The 19,791-nt window shown below is 40.3% G+C and overlaps 2 protein-coding genes, 1 long non-coding RNA gene and 2 other non-coding genes across 5 annotated transcripts in view; all 5 read left to right on the top strand.

Moving 5' to 3' along the window:
* The first annotated feature begins 424 nt into the window (after positions 1-424).
* LOC148074866 (class I histocompatibility antigen, F10 alpha chain-like) lies at positions 425-13,278 on the top strand. Its single transcript, XM_087796138.1, has 4 exons — positions 425-440; positions 7,149-7,415; positions 12,263-12,541; positions 12,738-13,278. Exons 1-4 carry the CDS (start codon positions 425-427, stop codon positions 13,136-13,138), a joined length of 963 nt encoding a protein of 320 aa, XP_087652264.1. The 3' UTR covers positions 13,139-13,278.
* Positions 2,519-2,731, top strand: LOC148074867 (small nucleolar RNA U3). The gene has a single exon (XR_015711896.1). It is a non-coding gene; the product is annotated as a small nucleolar RNA U3 (small nucleolar RNA).
* Positions 13,279-15,674: 2,396 nt separating the features above from the next.
* Positions 15,675-19,503, top strand: LOC148074864 (uncharacterized). Its single transcript, XR_015711829.1, has 3 exons — positions 15,675-16,193; positions 16,324-16,410; positions 19,403-19,503. It is a non-coding gene; the product is annotated as an uncharacterized LOC148074864 (long non-coding RNA).
* On the top strand, positions 17,446-17,658 carry LOC148074865 (small nucleolar RNA U3). Its single transcript, XR_015712062.1, has one exon. It is a non-coding gene; the product is annotated as a small nucleolar RNA U3 (small nucleolar RNA).
* A 155-nt stretch (positions 19,504-19,658) lies between the features above and the next one.
* LOC148074856 (serine/threonine-protein kinase B-raf-like) overlaps positions 19,659-19,791 on the top strand; it is a 55,074-nt gene continuing 54,941 nt past the window's right edge. Inside the window, exon 1 of the mRNA XM_087796137.1 lies at positions 19,659-19,667. Coding sequence (XP_087652263.1) covers positions 19,659-19,667 — 9 coding nt within the window. The remainder of the gene's footprint in view (positions 19,668-19,791) is intronic.

The raw sequence follows: 19,791 nt of genomic DNA, 5'->3' as shown, positions 1-19,791 counted from the left end.
TTCTTGAATTCAAACGTGGAGCTCACTCTAAATCTCATGACTTGTGTGAACATCTTCAGGAGGTGGCGTTGGTGGAACTAAGTGGGTCTGAGAGTGACTATGTAGACCAGGGGTGTCAAACTGGTTTTCACCAGGGGCCACATCATCATAATGGCTGCCCTCAAAGGGCCAGATGTAACTTATAAATGTAGTAATGAGTAAAATACATATGCGGGTCTTAATCATTAAAGGGGATATTCTTTTAATTTATTCATACAAATGTGTTATACGTGCTATGCTTATATAACTGCAATACTATGCAACATTATGTTTTCTGGAAAACTACTGAGGTGATCAAACACACGAACATTGCCACTCAGCCCCGTCACTGCACCGAAGGATCCGAGGTCAGCGAGAGGAACCTCCCTGTTTCATAACCATCGGCATGTCAGTTGATAACGGTACCCTGGTAACCGTCAGAACAGGAACATGACAATTAGACTTGGGGCTTGACACCGAGAGACACCGATGGACCCACCTGTAAGGGGGAGCAACGGCGAAGGAAGGATCCAAGTGCTCCAACCAGGCCGCGTATCGCTAAACAACGCCCGCCTGCATCTTTGATTTTGACCAATGTTAATCTCAAGATTCTCGTACAAACGAGTCTGCGCACTCTGCTTAGGTATCCTTTTCTGAACATCAGCTCACCTGAGAGGTTGTTCCGCTTAGGTCCGTGCACGTTGGACTGCCGGCATATATCTGCTCTTAAGCTTGAAATAAAGCATTTTGTTTTTAAACTTTTAAAATTCTCCGACTGCCTGATTTCCAAATTCACAACAGTAGCTAAATGTAAGCTAATGTAAAATAAATGTAACTACTCCTTAATGTTAAATGACTTTGAATGTATTACTTGAGGTCATAGCTACTGTAAAACCAACAATTGTGAGCTGCTAACAACATGTGTGATGTAGCATTTTACAATAAAATAAAAATGGCTGCACTCAGCCTTGCATGTGGTACTAAATACATTTCTACACATAAAAACAAGTCAAAACTTACAGCTCAAGACTAATAAGTTGCAACTAAAATAAGTCTGACAAGCAACTTTTTCCTTGTTGATGCACATGTGTCGTCACAATTGTCATCACAAGCAAAAAATAAATCAATTGCAGGAAAATCAGATTGTTGAGTCTTTATATGTCCCAACAAGAAAGAAAGTCTCAGTTCACAACCAGTTATTGGTCACGTTTTTTGGTTCCCTAGCTTATATATTGGCTGTCAATTCTTGTGGATGAGTAGATCCTGAACACACCAAGTGGATCCTCTCCACCATCCATTGGTCATGTTCTTAAAATAAGTAAATGTGGCATACTTGGCTCCGTGTTTGGTGTCAAAATGCCGGCGTAGATTGTACTCTTTGACAACCGACACTGCCTCATAACACAAAAGACATACAGGCCTTTCTCCTTGAAGCACAAACATGTATTCGCCTTCACCTGTGTGTGTGTGTGTGTGTGTGTGTGTGTGTGTGTTTTTTCAAGTTGTTTTTTTTGCTCATTGGTCAAGGTAAGGCAGGCGGGCCACATTTGGCCCGCGGGCCTTGAGTTTGACACATATGATGTAGACTCTTCAGAGTCGTGGGATTCTGAGGGTGAAAGCAGCATCACGGAGCAGAACCTGGAGCTGCCGGGACACAAGAGGTCAAAGATCATACCCAGTATTCAAGTTGTGGATCCAGAGGAGAAGTAAACTGACAAAGACTTAAAAGAAATAAACCCAGACCTGAGGATTGTGTGAGTCTCTGACAGGGAACTCCAGCAAAACTAATCCCTGATCTCTGTGACAGGCTGATGTGACCAGAAGAGCAGAGATGTTCTGATGAAGCTTCATGAAGCAGTGTCATTATTTTCAGAGTCCATTAGATGGCAGTCTCTGCACTTCGTTCCTTCCTTTGTTTTTAACAATTTAATACTTAATGGTCAGATTAACTGAGTTCTGAGGAGAAACATTTGTGATTTTTAACTTCAGGGTCTGTTTGCTAGAACTAGATCCAAGGTGTGGTTGAAACAGTCAACAATCAAGACAATTGATTCTATTATGGAATTGAACGTAGTTGTCAAGCTGTCATGAACCATATCCACATGGATGTTAAAGTCAACAACAATTATAACTTGACATGATTCAAGCACCAGGCTGCATGAATATATTACTGGTGTGTTTCAGTGCAGGTCACATGGAAAGCATTGGTGAATGCATCGTTCTTTTTCAGAGTCAGGGTCAAGAGAGGTTATCCATAGAATCATATATATCATCATATAGAGAGTGTCACACATCATCGTAGAACCTTGGTTACAGAGATAACCTTTTGATTATAAATACATGTTGTGTATAAACTGTGAAACTACAAAGTATGTTTTCTAGTCTCATATCTTTGCAATCAAATGAATGACAGTAACATTTTAAAATTCAAAAACTATGCATCCGTCACTGTAATGGTTTGGTGTGAGGATGGAGTGTGATGTTGGTGCAGAGTTAAGTTAAGACTATACTTTCAGGGATCATTTCTATAGTTCTTAACTTAAGAAATGTGTTTGTAAAGTGTTTGGTGTCACTAACCATGATGAAGAGTTGTGATATTCCTTCCTGAGTGTGAAGCAGACAGAGAATAATGATTCACTTCATATGTTCTCTGTCATTGATGATCCTTCTTTACTTCCTTGTGCAGTATTGAGAGGAATATGATCAGAGTGGTTGTTGGTTCTGTCAAAGTTTAATATAAAAATCCTATGGTAGTGATGGCGAGATGAAGCCTCATGAAGCACCGAAGCCTCCCAGCCGAGTAGTTCATCTTTGGAGCAAAGCCTCGTGAGGCTTCATTTGCACGACCATGCCATCATGTGGACAATTGGGAGCATTGCATCTTTGTGCGCAAATGATTCTGATATTAAAAAATGTGCTTGACAACCTTGTTTTTTTTAAAATAATTATTCATTTTTATTTTAAAAAAGCAATTTTCCCACAGTACTGGGCTTTAGCCGGTTTCTTTTTTTACTGATTATTTCCCCGGCTTTGGAAAAAATCCTTTCGCAGGGGACGGATGAAGCCGGGGTACACAGTATTTTCATGGCCAGCTGAAAGAGAGATGGGTGTATATTCTTACATTTCGCCCAGTACTGTAGGGGGTCCTCGTTTCTAGGAATATTGTGTTCGTTGAGGTAGGTCTTCACCGCCACCGTAGCATCAACCGTTTCATTCCTCGGCCTGGTCTGCTGTACTGTGGCATCTAAACGATGCCAGAGTTTGCTTCCTAAAACAGAAAAGCTGCATGTAAGTGACCACATAAAATAAATAACAAACAGTAGTATAGTAAATAAATGAATTTGAAAGAAGCCATCTAGCTTGCCTGACGTTGGTTCAATTGTCTCGTTGGTCTCCAAGCTCTCATGCAGGGCTCTATAATGCCTCAGCATTGATGAAGTGTTGTTGTTGTATCCAATTTCCTTGGAACAGAACAGACACAACAGACAAAAAAAAAGATGGATATAAGTACAAGGCGTGTCCAATATATATATATATACACCAATTATTATCTTTTATATATACATATATATACTTTATATGTGTATATATAAAATATAATAATGGGTCTGTATATATATATATATATATATAGTATATATAATAATGGGTGTGTGTATGTGTCTGTGAGAATATATTAATCACAGGCTGTAATTCACAGCCTATATTCCAACATTATTATACCTTAATAGGAGAGATCTGCTCAAAATGCTGCCACACGGGGGAAAAACGCCTTTTTCTCGCTGGTTCCATGATACTACTAGTAAACCAAAGTTTGCTATAGTCAACAATCCGCCAATCCAAGAGATGTGGGGGAAGATCCATTGCGTTTTGAGGCCACTTTTATTCTGAGTTCCGCGGGAAGTTCACGAGCGATTACCGAACCGGTCACGTGACGGGCTGGTTCACTCGGCGCTTCTCGAGCCGGTCACGTGACTCGTTCAAGCAGCGCTGCTCGAACCAGTCACGTGACGGTTCGGTTCGCGAGGCCTCGAACGTCATCACCTACGTAACCAACACACGCCTCGATACACGCTTCATGAAAAAATTCCTGGATTACTCGACACACGCTTCGAAGCCTCGACACAGTCGGTAACATCACTATCCTATGGCATTTTAATTCAATGGGTAATATATACATGAAAGCTTTGGGATAAATAGCATAAGTTATGTGATGATGGAGCTCATGCTCTCTAAGGTGTTGATCACAGATTTGTCCAACACTGTGGTCAACATTAGAACAGAGAGCAGAGTCAGCATTTCTTCAGTTTGTTGTAGAGCCAACCAGTTGAGGAACCAGTGATTTGTTGGAGCTTCTGGTGCCACTAAAATCAACCTCAAACCCTCGAGCCTCACTGTTCTCAAGAGGAAAGAGGAAACACTGGTGGAAAACCATAGAAAAGCCTTGGTCGGCACAATGGATGATCAAAAACCTTCATCCCAAGAGTAGGCTTGTCTGACTGAAAGAGAAGACTGTGTTCTCGTCCTGGACAAAGTGCAGAATGAGACAATATTTACACTTTTAAAATGGAAAACCAACACTCTGATCATATTCCTCCCCTCAATACTGTGAACTTACATATTAATCCAAATGAAAGTTCAACACATGCACCAAAATGTTCACATTGAGTGTTTAAACCAACCATGTGGAAATGTTTAATGTTTCATCTTGACAAAGAAACAAAAGTGAGAAGAATTATTTTCAATAAACTATCATCAAGAACAATTTCTAGTCGAAGTGTGTCAGGAAACTTGTAGATTCATAACTTTGTTGGCAGCATTACAGACTCAACACAACACGCTCAAAAGATATTCAGTCAGGGAAGAATCATTGTGGCAGATAAGGACAATCACCATGAACGGATACTGATCACATTTATTTGTGTGTAAAAACAAAACCTGATTGAAAATGTTAATTAAAATGGATTTAAAGACATTTTGATGAAGTTAAATATTGTAGCTCATCACACAACTTTATTTCTGTATGAGATTTATCAACTAAAAAAACAATCAAATATTGTATACTTTAAGTAAAAATGATATATTTTAATTCTATAATTCAACCTGAAAGTTAATTTTTTTATTTTCTCCACTGCTTATATCCCCACTTTCAACCTGCTGTTGCCTGAGACCTTTACTTTCTCTGACAGGTTTACTTTTGAGGGCCAGTTCATGCTAAGGTTTGTGGGTAAATAGTACCAAGAACAGGCAGTTTTACTTCCTGTGAGACCATACAATGTTGGAGAGATCGTAGAGCACCAAGAGCTCACTGACCAGGAGGGAACTGAAGATAGTTCAAGTGTTTTTTTAACTACAGAAAGTCTGTCCGTAAAATAATGATAAAAATGGTTCTTGAATTGATGAAAATGACTGGAAATCATTCAAATGTATTTACTGTTTGAGCTCAATGTCATGTTTGAACCACTAGAGGGAACTAGAAGCTTTTCTCGTCTCCACAAAAAACTCGTTTTTTTTTTACTTTCATAGTAATATTTTAGAAAAACTTTTTTTTCTGAATAAAAGAGAATAGAAAGGAAGGAAAGAAAGTTTATACATATAAATCATCGTATGTCAAAATAAAAAGCAATTCAATCCACTTTTATTTCTCTTCACTTTAATTTGACACTCCTGGTATTCCATAGTTCACATTCTGCGTGACTTTAAGGTTCAGAAGAACGACTCTAAGAAATAATAATAAAGTTTAAAGTGGAGTTTTTGTCACAGAAAATAGTCGTAATAACATGTTTGGTTTACTTTGACTTTCCATCTGGACGTGACGTCACACTGAATCCTCATTGGCTCAGATATTTCTTCCTGCGTCTGTTGTTTACTTTCACTTGTACTTCGTTCGTCGACCTGAAGACTTGTTGGATCCTAGTCTCCAGAAAAGAGCTGAAGATGAAGAAGGTGTTGTTTGTGCTTGTTGTGTGGATCCACAGCTCAACTGCGAGTGAGTCTCCTTCCTCCACTTTCATGTGTTCACACCTGCGTCACCTTTTATTTCTCCAAATACTCTTCACTACAACCTTCATGACCTTTTCACTCTCAGAGGAGTCAAAGTGTTTCACTGATTCACTTTTCATCTCAGAACCGTGAAGAAGTCGTACACAGAAAAGTAGATCCGAGCTCAATGTCAGGTGCTCACCTGGTGGCGCTGTTGAGTCACTTCTGTTGATTGACGGAGGAACTTGTTTGACGCTGAACAGAAAGTGACTCCAGAGTTTTGCTTCATGAGCTGATCACTTGTTTTTAAACGATGCTGCCATCAGGAGATTCATTGACTCACAAGAAGAGCTTTTACAATTTTCATTGATTTGACTTTAGTAAACAAGTCTATCATGAACTAAAATGAGGAAATAAAAACAAAGAAAGTGTCGCATTTCTTAAGTGCGCATGTTCAGACAACCTTGTAGCTCAGCTCACTTCAACATATTATCACATCTCACAGTTTATTGGAGCAACTCAGTGAAGCAGCTGCTCTGAACTTGTGTTTGGACTTAAAATATCTAAATGAAACATTTACAATCATGTTGAACAGTAATCTTCAGAAACATGTTATTTATAAACTGATATAAACTCATGTTATTTAACTTCATCATTAACCTTAATGTCCTTCAATGATCTTTATTCTATCAATCATTCTTAGATTTGTTCCATGAACTTGGTTTTAATATTTTATTATCGATGCGTTTTTTAAAAACAATTTCAATTTAGTTGTTTGATCTTTTTCAACATTGTTGCTCCTGTTTCTTCTTAATTCATCCATTTATTCTTTTAATTCTCTTTATTCCTTATTTGTTTTATTATAAATATTTATTACATTTCAGATTGTTATTAATATTAATAGTTTTTTCTTCTTTCTTCTTCTTCTTCTTCTATAGTTGTGTCCCAGTTAGCCAGGGTTCTTGGAGAGTGAAGTGTGAAGGATGTTCTGCTGGTGTCCGTGTGTGGACGTGAACTTTGTGTCACTGCTGACTGTCCCTCTGTTCTTCACCTCTTTGTCTTTGTAGAAGATGTGATTGTTCTGCTGCATCACAACGTTGTGTCATCAGAACCAGAGAAGATCTAAACTTTGTTTTTGTGTCTCACAGTGATTCACACAATGCAGTTTTTCGACACTGCGTCTGCTGGAGTTAAAAACTTCCCAGAGTTTGTTTCTGTCACTTATGTGGACGGAGTTGAAGTGGAACACTACGACAGCAACACCAGGAGAAAAGTACCCAAACAAGACTGGATGATCCAGGTCACAGCAGATGATCCTCAGTACTGGGAGAGAGACACAAATAAGTTGAATAATTACCTGCAGGTCCAGAAGAACAACATTGAAATAGTAAAACAGAGATTCAACCAAACTGGAGGTTTGTTGTCTTTAAAATCAATGTTTGACCTTAAACTGAATCATGTTCAACCTTTTTACATCCTGAACCATCAATCTTGTATACAGAGTAGATCAGAGGAGGAAACTGGAGTAGATCATACAAGTTCAGAGAAGAAGAGAAGATCACAGTGGAGTATGAAACAGTGGAGTAGACCACAGTGGAGTATTAAACAGTGGAGTAGATCACAGTGGAGTATTAAACAGTGGAGTAAACCACAGTGGAGTATTAAAGAGTGGAGTAGACCACAGTGGAGTATTAAGTAAGTAAGTAAGTAAGTAAGTAATATATATTTATATAGCGCTTTTCGAGACCAGGGTCACAAAGCGCTTTAACAATCAAAACAATATTCAAAACAGTACATACTTCAAAGATCAAGACAACACCGAGAACAACACAGGAGTTCGAGAAATTCAAGGAAAAGCCTGCACAAATAGAAACGTCTTAAGATGTTTCTTAAAGGAGTCAGTAGACTCCATCAAGCGCAAAGAGAGAGGAAGATTGTTCCAAAGCTTAGGAGCAACAGCCTGAAAAGATTTCTCTCCTCTGGTCCTGAGCCGTGTGCGTGGAACCATAAGTAGATTCTGATCCACAGACCTCAGAGACCGAGCTGGGGTGTAAGGCTGGATCAGATCAGTGATGTAAGGAGGAGCCTGACCATGAATAGCTCTGAAAGTAAGAACCAGAATTTTAAAGTTGATCCTGAAAGAAACTGGAAGCCAGTGAAGAGTTTTAAGGACCGGAGAAATGTGAGTTCTTCTACTAGAGCGGGTCAGAATTCTCGCTGCAGAGTTCTGAATCAACTGCAGACGAGACAGCTCCTTCTTGTTAAGACATGAAAACAAACTGTTACAATACAATACAATACAAGTTTAGAGATTTTTCTCAGTTGAAGGAAACAGTTTCTGGTCAGTTTTCTACAGTGTTGAACAAGAGACATGTCTTTATCAAATACAACACCCAGGTTTCTCAGGCTCAGTTTGACAGACTGACCTAAGTCACCCAAGTACTGACTCAACCCTGGAATCGTATCATCAGGAGCAATCACCAGAGTTTCAGTTTTGTCCACATTAAGCTGTAAAGTGTTTTCACTCAGCCATTGTTTGATTTCTAGCAAACAATTGACTAAGCTGTTCAGCCTTTGGGGCTCAGTTGGGTCAAAAGAGCAGTAGAGCTGGATGTCATCAGCAAAAATGTGATAAGAAACATCTGGAAATCTCTGAATGATTTTACCAAGGGGAATCAAGTACAGCAAAAACAATAAAGGACCCAGAACAGAACCTTGAGGGACTCCACACAACAGATCTGCCGATTCAGACCTCATTTGATTGGCAGATACACTAAAACTGCGCCCAGAAAGGTAAGATGAGAACCATTCTAACACAGACCCAGACAGTCCCACTTCATCCCTTAGTCTTCTCAGCAGGATCTGGTGATCAACTGTGTCAAAGGCTGACGACAGATCCAAGAGAACCAGAACAGTGAATTTACCAGAGTCAGCCGACATCATGATGTCACTGGACACTTTCAGTAAAGCTGTCTCCGTAGAGTGATGTTTACGGAAGCCAGACTGAAACTTCTCATGGATGTCGCTCTGATCCAAGAACAAAGACAGCTGCTCGGACACCACCTTCTCCAAGATCTTGGACAAGAAAGGGAGCTTAGAAATAGGCCTGAAATTACTGAGGTCAGTTGGGTCTAAGCCTGGTTTTTTGAGCAGAGGCTCCACAATGGCATGTTTAAATGCATTGGGAAAAACCCCTGTGGAAAGGGAGAGGTTCACCATATTGGTAACCCAGGGGCCAATTACATCAAATACTTTGATAAAAAGCCTACAAGGAAGGACGTCATCTGAGCAAGAGGAGGGTTTCATCTTGTTCACTAGTGCTGAAATATCACCCAAAGATACAGCAGTGAAGGATGACCAAGAGGAGGAGATGGGCTCAGAGACAGTAGGGGTTCCCAACAAAGGGGGAGAGATTTTCTCTTTGATCAATTTAATTTTGTCAATGAAAAATCTCAACAATGCATTGCTGTCAGCTTCACAGAAGACAGGCGTGATTTGAGGAGCAGGAGACATGAGAGAATTAATCGTGTCAAACAAAACTTTGTAGTTTTTCCTATTTTCTGCTACCAGTTTTCTGATGTAATCAGATCTAGCAGTTTCTACCATCTCATTGTAAGAAGTCAACAGATCCCTGAGGTGAAGTCTGTGCACCTCAAGTTTAGTAGACTTCCAGAGACGCTCAGTCTTTCGACAAAGTCTCTTCAGACTCAGGAGATCTTCATTTGTCCAAGGGCACCGTTTTTTCTGAATTTTCAAGTTCGATTTAACAGGTGCCACTTGATCCAGTATTTCAACACAATGATCAGTAAAACAGTGAATCAAACTGTCCACATCTGGACAGTCATCAAAGGAAAGACGGTCAAACATAGCAGAAAAACTGTCTGCAGTATCGGCTGAGATGACACGCCTCTGAGACCTAACTTTCAAAGGCTTAGGTTCAGGGATGAAGTCCAGGTTGAACAAGACAAGAGAATGATCACTCAGATGGACATCATGTACAGATACATTAGAAATGTTCAGGCCAAGAGTAAAAACTAAGTTAAAGTTAAAAGTTCTTTAGCAGAACAAGATGTGACGTCATCAACATGAAGATTAAAGTCTCCAAGAATAAGAACAGATTCCATCTGAATAATGGAAGATAAGAAGTCACAAAAGTCTTTCAAGAACATCGCCGCAGGACCAGGCGGACGGTAGATTGACACACAATAGAAAGGTCTTGTAGAACCAACCAAGATCATCTGAGACTCAAAAGAAGTGAATTCTTGTGTCTGAATCACTTTGCAAGAACAACTCTCCCTAAAAACAGTAGCAAGACCTCCTCCACGACCAGAGAGGCGAGGCTTCCCCAGGACAGCGCTCCCTACTGGACAGAGTTCGTTCAGATGAATAAACTCTTCCTCTCTCTGCCAAGTCTCAGAAAGACATAATAAATCCAAATTAACTCTTGTGAAAAGATCATTAAGAATAAAGGATTTATTAGTAATGGAGCGAACATTAAGAAGTCCCACATTCAGCACCGATGACGTCACTGACGACGCCGCGTCACTGACAGGCGCGCAGAGCGGGATCTTTTGAAGCGAACAGCGGTCACGTGGGTACCAGCTGTCACTGAAGTTCAACTCGGTTGTAAAAGTCGAATTAAAGAGAGGAAATGAAAAAATCTTACCACCTTTCGTTGAGGTCTGGACAGACGGCAGCGCTGATGTGTCGTCACACACAGTGAGAGGGATGTCGATCAAACATCGATGACGTTCGATGACGTCAGAGTTGTTCCGAGCGATCGCACCTGCACGTCTCATCCTGACCTGTACTCCAGCCCGACTCGATCCCTTGTGGAAATCGCCCGGTACTCGAGAGATCAAACGATATTCCACAGAGTCCGAGTCGATGAGAAGCGGAGCCGGAAACACGTTCACCGGACGTTGGTAACGGTCGCGAGTGAAGTCCTCCATCGACTCTCTGATGTTGAAAAGAGCATCACGATCATAGATCCGAGATGCTTGAGACATATCTTAAGTGATATGAGCATAATATCCGGACAAGTAGTCGTTAAAACGACTGTTTTTGGCAATTATTGCAGGAGCTCACGTTTCAAGCAGCCGATCAAAGGCTCACCGGAAGCGGAAAAAAATGTAGATCACAGTGGAGTATTAAACAGTGGAGTAGATCACAGTGGAGTATTAAACAGTGGAGTAAACCACAGTGGAGTATTAAAGATTGGAGTAGACCACAGTGGAGTATTAAACAGTGGAGTAGATCACAGTGGAGTATTAAACAGTGGAGTAGATCACAGTGCAGTATTAAACAGTGGAGTAGACCACAGTGGAGTATTAAACAGTGGAGTAGACCACAGTGGAGTATTAAACAGTGGAGTAGACCACATTGGAATATTAAACAGTGGAGATGACCAGCGTGGAGTTAAAAAAAAATGGAGTAGACCACAGTGGAGTATTAAACAGTGGAGCAGACCACAGTGGAGTATTAAACAGTGGAGTAGACCACAGTGGAGTATTAAACAGTGGAGTAGACCACAGTGGAGTATTAAACAGTGGAGTAGACCACAGTGGAGTATTAAACAGTGGAGTAGACCACATTGGAATATTAAACAGTGGAGATGACCAGCGTGGAGTTAAAAAAAAATGGAGTAGACCACAGTGGAGTATTAAACAGTGGAGCAGACCACAGTGGAGTATTAAACAGTGGAGCAGACCACAGTGGAGTATTAAACAGTGGAGTAGACCACAGTGGAGTATTAAACAGTGGAGTAGATCACAGTGGAGTATTAAACAGTGGAGTAGATCACAGTGGAGTATTAAACAGTGGAGTAGACCACAGTGGAGTATTAAACAGTGGAGTAGACCACAGTGGAGTATTAAACAGTGGAGTAGATCACAGTGGAGTATTAAACAGTGGAGTATTAAACAGTGGAGTAGATCGCAATGGAGTATTAAACAGTGGAGTAGACCACAGTGGAGTATTAAACAGTGGAGTAGACCACAGTGGAGTATTAAACAGTGGAGTAGATCACAGTGGAGTATTAAACAGTGGAGTAGACCACAGTGGAGTATTAAACAGTGGAGTAGACCACAGTGGAGTATTAAACAGTGGAGTAGATCACAGTGGAGTATTAAACAGTTGAGTAGACCACAGTGGAGTATTAAACAGTGGAGTAGATCACAGTGGAGTATTAAACAGTGGAGTAGATCACAGTGGAGTATTAAACAGTGGAGTAGATCAGGTCTCACTCTGGTTTCTCTCTCAGGTGTTCACATCTTTCAGATGATGAACGGTTGTGAGTGGGACGATGAGACTGGAGAGGTCAAAGGTCACCATCAGCACGGCTATGATGGAGAAGACTTCATCGTGTTTGACCTTCAGACTCTGACCTGGGTCGCTCCGAGTCCTCAGGCCGTCATCACCAAACACAAGTGGGACCAGGATGAAGGCTGGAATAAATATATACAGTTCTTTTACACCCAGGAATGTCCAAATGATCTGAAGAAGTTTGTGAAGTTTGGGAGCAAAACCTTGATGAGAACAGGTAGTTCCATGACCTTCTTCTCCTTCTGCTCTCCTTCCTCCTTCTCTCCCTCCTCTCTCTCCTCATGTCCTCTCTCTCTCTCTCTCCTCTTATCTTCTCTTCCTCACCTCCACCCCTGTCCTCCCTCCTCCTCCTCTCCTTCATTCTCTGTCCATCCTTTGACTTTCTCTCTGAAGTGTGGTGTCTCTCCCTTCAGAGCGTCCACGAGTGTCTCTCCTCCAGAAGACAGCCAGCTCTCCGGTCACCTGCCACGCTACAGGCTTCTACCCCGACAGAGCCATGTTGTTCTGGACCAAAGACGGAGAGGAGCTGCACGAGGACGTGGAACACGGAGAGATCCTCCCCAACCCTGACGGAACCTTCCAGAACATGGTGGACCTGAAACTCCCGTCTGACGACTGGTCCAGGTACGAGTGTGTGTTTCAACTGGACGGCATTCCGGAAGACGTGGTCACCAAACTGGATCCGTCAAACATCCTGACCAACGGTAAGAGTCTTCAGAACCTTCTTGGTGTCTCCAGAGGTTTATTTCATCCAGATGAGAGTCCAGGTGTGGTCAGCATGGATCTGCTGAATGAGGCCCCACCACGTCTCTAACACTGGTCACCTGATCATGTCTCCACTTACTTTGCTCTCCATCCACAGCCAGGACTTTCCTGACCTTGTACATCATCATGGCCGCCGTCGCTGCCTCCGCTCTGGTGCTCACAGTGGTTGGATACTTCATCTACAAGAAGAAGAAGAAAGGTGAGAGTTTGTGATTTGATCCAGATCATCTCCAGATACTGGAGAGAAAGAATAGAAGGTCAAAGAAGGTCAGCAGAGATGAGAAGAGGTCAGAGGAACTCTTCTATGTTCATCTTCTTCAGGTGTAATTTGTCCTCTTTCTTTCCATTTCAGGCGACTCTGACTCGTCTTGTAAGTACATGATCTTGTCTCAGCTCAGATGTTGACCATGTGACAGAGTGCTAGCATGCTAGCATCAGTGTTGACACTAGTTTCATCTGCTGGTGAGAAGCACACAAGCTAACAGGGTTTGTGATCTTACAGCGGCCCCCAGCTCGGAGCTGGACCATCTGAAGGATCCGCCCGTGGACAGAGACTAAAGTCAGTGGATGATAATTGTCACTTTTCTTCAAGACTCACTTCACGCATGATTTTACAAGTTGATACATTTTTCTGTCTCCGTGTTTCAGGAGGAATCGACCAAGAAACGTCTTTTTCTTCTGAGACTCTGCAGACGTCAGAGCTGCTGATCTTTGTTCCTTCACTGGAAATGTGTTTGAAACTCACATCAGGATGTCATGTGATCTGAGCCGTTATGAAAACTACACACACACACAGATAAATGCACACACACGATTCTGTACCACACAAATACACTCACACACACAAACACTCACACACATGCTTCACTTTAACACAAATAAATGCACACACACAAACACTCACAAACATGCTTCTCTAAAACACAATAATGCACTCACTCACAATCACACACAAACACACACATGCTTCACCATCACACAAGGATGCACACACATGCATCTCTGACACACAAAAATGCACTCACAAACAACTGCAAACACACACACGCATGCTTTACCAAAGCAAAAAATGCACAAACACGCACACACACAAAAAAGCAATCACACACAATGACAAACACACACACATGTGTTTTACTACTACACAGAAATGCACACACATAAATACTTAAACACATGCTTCTCTGGCGCAACAAAAGCACTAACACACAATAACTAACACACACACACAGATGTCTCTGTAGACAAAATGATACACACACGGAAAATATATACAGACAAACAGAGTCTAAAAACAGGTACTGACACACAAAATCAGGCACACATGCCCAAACACACTCACAGAAACAGTTGAACAAACCTGAAAATAGGCGCACACACAAATAAAAAGATAACAAACACATGTATTTACACATCAAATAACAAACAGAAGTACAAACATGCAAAAACCAAAATGGAAAAAAAATCAGACACACAGTGACAAATTTATGAATGTGTAGACACACACACACACACACACACACACACACAAGTACACGCACACACACACACACACACACACACACACACACAAGTACACGCACAGACAGTTTTGTGTTCATGTAATAGTTTGTGTGTTTTCTTCCTGGTGTGTAGACACTAGTTAATGAAGCGTCAGTTGTGATGTCAGAGGTGAAGAATCTTGTCAAACATAGTTGAACTGCTGCTTCATTTCTTGTGTGTTTTGATCTTCAAATAAATGGACAGAAAACGTCCACATGTGTTTGGACTCCAAATGTTCAGTAAAGTCACTTGTCATTGAGGGTCAGTGGAGGCTCAGAAAGAATCCATTTGTGCAGCTGTTATGAAAGGTCAACATCTCTGACCTCTCCTTCTGTTTCCTGATCAACTCATGTCCTAAATATGACTGTATTGCTTTGATCAACTCGTCTTGTGCTGAACAGGTGCACATAAGTTGTGTCCACTTTTGTGTAGAAGAAAAATCCAGAAGAGCTTGTGCCGACAATTCACATGTAGAAACTTGATTCAAAGTTTCCTGCTGAGTCGGCTGAATGTGTTTGTGGAGGTTTGCTCTCTGACCTGCTTCTCTCAAGTCAAACTTCATCAGGTTACACAACCATGAGACGCCGATCTCACGCCACACCTGTGCCGCCATCTTAGATCCCGCCAGAGCTCAAATGTGCAACACTGACGACACATTTGGACAGGTGTGGTGAGACGCCCAGTGTGGATGTTTGACTCCGCCCCCCGAGCACCTGCACCAGTCAGGTGTGCCTCTATGAGACTTGTGTGTCACGCCCTCACTGCACTCAACTGCTTTCTGTTTGCAGCGTGGAAGAGGACACCACAACAATCCACCTAGATCGCCCCCTAGCTGTGAGTCGCTCACCTAAGTCAACATTTTTATAATTGAATAAATATTTTCATTTTAACATCAAACACAACTCTTGTTAAAATGTATTTTCCCTTGTATTAAAATATATTGTTTAATGTTTACAATTGTTTGTAATGCATAATAAAATAACCTGATATAGTTGTTTTAATGTCATGGCAATGATCATAATTTAGATTAATTTCGTTTTTTATTCTACATTTTGTTTCGTCAACAGTATTTAATTTGACCTCATTATAAATTGTCCACCGCTGGTCAAGACGTGTTTTTTTATTTGCTGTGATATGGATGTGTTACGTTACAAGTCATTTACAAACGTGAGTTCATCATCATGCAGGTCCAAACCAAGACAACTGTGATACAAGATACTTTTAATCTGGTCCTGGTGAAGACTGAGCAAATGCTTTAGTTCCACAATTCAGACAGAAAACATTCTCAGGCACACGTTTCACCAGAATCACAGGAAATAGAATAGATCGTCAACAGGAAGTCGTAGTCGTTCTCAGTCACATGTTCATAGTTGGATTCACGACAAGTCAGATAAAGCGTTTAGAGATGGTGAACGTTCCTTCTCCAGAGTGTGTGTGTGGCTGAAGCCATTAGCTCTGCAGTCGTCACAGGACAGAGCTGAGGTCTGGTCCTGGCAGCTGCACTGGACGGGTCAGCTTCTGCACGGCTCCTCCTCGCCTTTATCTGCCGCCACGTCGCTCAGGTAGGTCGCCTCAGACTGATGGACAAAATAAAAGTATAATTTCCTGTTTTAAATACATCGTTTATGTCCATCTTGCATGTTTACAAACCACTCGGGGTGTGAGAAAAAGTTGATACATCAATATATACAGATGTTTCTCTGAGCCGGCTGCAGAGTTTCCTTCCACAAATGGCAGAGAAGACAAGAGACTGAAGCAGCAGATGGAAGAGTTGAGATGGTTAGTGTTGATTTGTGTTCTTGAATTCAAACGTGGAGCTCACTCTAAATCTCATGACTTGTGTGAACATCTTCAGGAGGTGGCGTTGGTGGAACTAAGTGGGTCTGAGAGTGACTATAGACTCTTCAGAGTCGTGGGATTCTGAGGATGAAAGCAGCATCACGGAGCAGAACCTGGAGCTGCCGGGACACAAGAGGTCAAAGATCATACCCAGTATTCAAGTTGCGGATCCAGAGGAGAAGTAAACTGACAAAGACTTAAAAGAAATAAACCCAGACCTGAGGATTGTGTGAGTCTCTGACAGGGAACTCCAGCAAAACTAATCCCTGATCTCTGTGACAGGCTGATGTGACCAGAAGAGCAGAGATGTTCTGATGAAGCTTCATGAAGCAGTGTGATTATTTTCAGAGTCCATTAGATGGCAGTCTCTCCACTTCGTTCCTTCCTTTGTTTTTAACAATTTAATACTTAATGGTCAGATTAACTGAGTTCTGAGGAGAAACATTTGCGATTTTTAACTTCAGGGTCTGTTTGCTAGAACAAGATCTAAGGTGTGGTTGAAACAGTCAACAATCAAGACAATTGATTCTATCATGGAATTGAACGTAGTTGTCAAGCTGTCATGAACCATATCCACATGGATGTTAAAGTCAACAACAATTATAACTTGACATGATTCAAGCACCAGGCTGCATGAATATATTACTGGTGTGTTTCAGTGCAGGTCACATGGAAAGCATTGGTGAATGCATCGTTCTTTTTCAGAGTCAGGGTCAAGAGAGGTTATCCATAGAATCATATATATCATCATATAGAGAGTGTCACACATCATTGTAGAACCTTGGTTACAGAGATAACCTTTTGATTATAAATACATGTTGTGTATAAACTGTGAAACTACAAAGTATGTTTTCTAGTCTCATATCTTTGAAATCAAATGAATGACAGTAACATTTTAAAATTAAAAAACTATGCATCCGTCACTGTAATGGTTTGGTGTGAGGATGGAGTGTGATGTTGGTGCAGAGTTAAGTTAAGACTATACTTTCAGGGATCATTTCTATAGTTCTTAACTTAAGAAATGTGTTACTAAAGTGTTTGGTGTCACTAACCATGATGAAGAGTTGTGATATTCCTTCCTGAGTGTGAAGCAGACAGAGAATAATGATTCACTTCATATGTTCTCTGTCATTGATGATCCTTCTTTACTTCCTTGTGCAGTATTGAGAGGAATATGATCAGAGTGGTTGTTGTGTTCAAAATAATATACTATCAAGGAGAGTTTAGTCTAGCTCTCTTTAAAACTTTTCCTTTTTTGAGTTATAGACAAAAATGTATGTTCATTTTTATGTCACAACTGAAACTTAGTCTTTGTTGAAATTGAGACTAAAAAAAGCCAAACCTCTGTGGCGCTCGTCTGTAACATCTCTCTTGTACTGAAGCCCCGACAACAAGAATTTACTCTCATTTGCAGCAGTCTTTTAAACAATAACAACCGATATAGACCAAAGGTACTCCAGCTAAATATCATAGACAGTAAACTACGAGCGTTCTAGAAGCACTTACAATATTATTCCAGAACAATTCCTCTCATCAAGGCTTCAACACAAGCCAGACATTACAGACAAGCACCACTGATCTATAATTGGTAGTGAAGGTTTTATGAAGCTTCATGAAGCAGTGTCATTATTTTCAGAGACAACTAGATAGCCGTCTCTTACTTTGTTTTGAACAATTGTTTCTAATGAAACATTACATCATTTTTAAACTGATGGCGCCACCTACTGCTTTTACCATTTAGCACAACACAAATCCTCTGATCATATTCCTCTCAATACTGCACAAGGAAGTAAAGAAGGATCATCAATGACAGAGAACATATGAAGTGAATCATTATTCTCTCAGCAGCCTGGTGCTTGAATCATGAATGAATGACTTTAACATCCATGTGGATATGGTTCACGAAAGCTTGACAACCAGGTTAAATTCCATTATAGAATCAATGGAGCATGATATTAATTTTTTAATTCAAAATATTTTTATCGAGCACAAGTAAGCAATACAGGCATTCCAGGCAATGTTGGTTCGGTTTAAATGCAACAAACTATGTAAATATGCAGACACAGCAATGTTACGTATATGCTCTTTTTTTTCAAGAGACACAGTAAATTCAGAAAATTAATCTATTGCAATACAAACGAAACAACAACAAAAGAGTGTACATATAGAAACAAAAAAAACAACATAAAATAATGGAAACTAAAGGTCAAGACAAAATCAATCCCTCCTGTATCACTGCTGTATTTAGACAGAGCTTTACCTTGTAATTTAAATGAACATGTTGATTGAAGATTAAACCAATTGTAAATATTTACAGGGTCTTAATCTGAATAAATTAAAAAGTTTGCATTCAACTTTTGTCATTTAGTTCTAGTGATGTTCTGGATCATGGAGATCTTTTAAGGCCCTTGTATATGAATTGTAACAATAAAGTGTTAACTTGAACTTTTTCTTCTAATCTTTGCCTATGAGGTTTTGTTGTTGTTGGAGTTTGTTGCTCATTACCATCTGGATCCACCAATACTAAAGGATTATTTTGTGTGACTATTTTTGACAATCCTAAAAAGATATTTATGGACTTGATAATACAATGAAACAACATGGATTTAAATGAGTAGGAAGGTGACGTCCATGTTCTCAGTGCTATCTGATCTATACATGTTAGGTGGACTTTGGTTTTACCTTTTTAAAAGAAAGTTGAATGTTTACTGATGGAAATTCTTCTTTAAGAGCTACATGTTTAAGACGTTACAAAGCTAGCATCTCTCGGCAGCAGCTCGTGACGGGTTTAATACTTCTAGATGTTTTCTTTTTTCTTTTCTTGAAGAGAAAAGCAGATCCTAATCTCCATCATGTTTATTAGAGGGTGGTGAGACGATTCTCTGAACTCTGTTGGATCAGAATTTGAACAAACCTTTGTGTTTCTCCTCAGATCTGGAATATCAAACACATGATCAAGCTGACACAAGAACACTTGGAAGCTCTCCTGGACAAGTTCGGAGGAGAACACAATCCTCCCTCCATATATCTAAAGGAACACTTTTTTTTTGTTATATTCCATTATGTATTTTAAAAGTTGTATCATATTAAACCTAAACACTATAATGTCGTGCAAGCAATCTCTGAAATGACACTGCCACCTGCTGTCCAATGTGTCTTAGTAACGTATTCCTTATATTTCATATGATATGAATCTAGTTAGTTAGCAAAAAAGCAGCTTGACTGGAGTCTGTACATGTTTATCAGTTCAAATCATTAATAATAATGACTAATAATGAAAGGTATTATTACTATAAATTGTACTTTATCAGCACATCAGAT

The sequence above is a fragment of the Callionymus lyra genome, chromosome 7, assembly GCF_982586985.1.
Source record: "Callionymus lyra chromosome 7, fCalLyr1.hap1.1, whole genome shotgun sequence".
Taxonomy (NCBI): Eukaryota; Metazoa; Chordata; class Actinopteri; order Syngnathiformes; family Callionymidae; genus Callionymus; species Callionymus lyra.
This window is presented reverse-complemented; position numbering and strand designations above follow the sequence as displayed.

Excerpts from the sequence above, each read along its gene's own strand:
- LOC148074866 (XM_087796138.1), top strand. Across the intron at positions 7,416-12,262 it reads GAGATTCAACCAAACTGGAG|GTGTTCACATCTTTCAGATG; the intron begins GTTTGTTGTCTT and ends TTTCTCTCTCAG. Across the intron at positions 12,542-12,737 it reads CAAAACCTTGATGAGAACAG|AGCGTCCACGAGTGTCTCTC; the intron begins GTAGTTCCATGA and ends CTCTCCCTTCAG.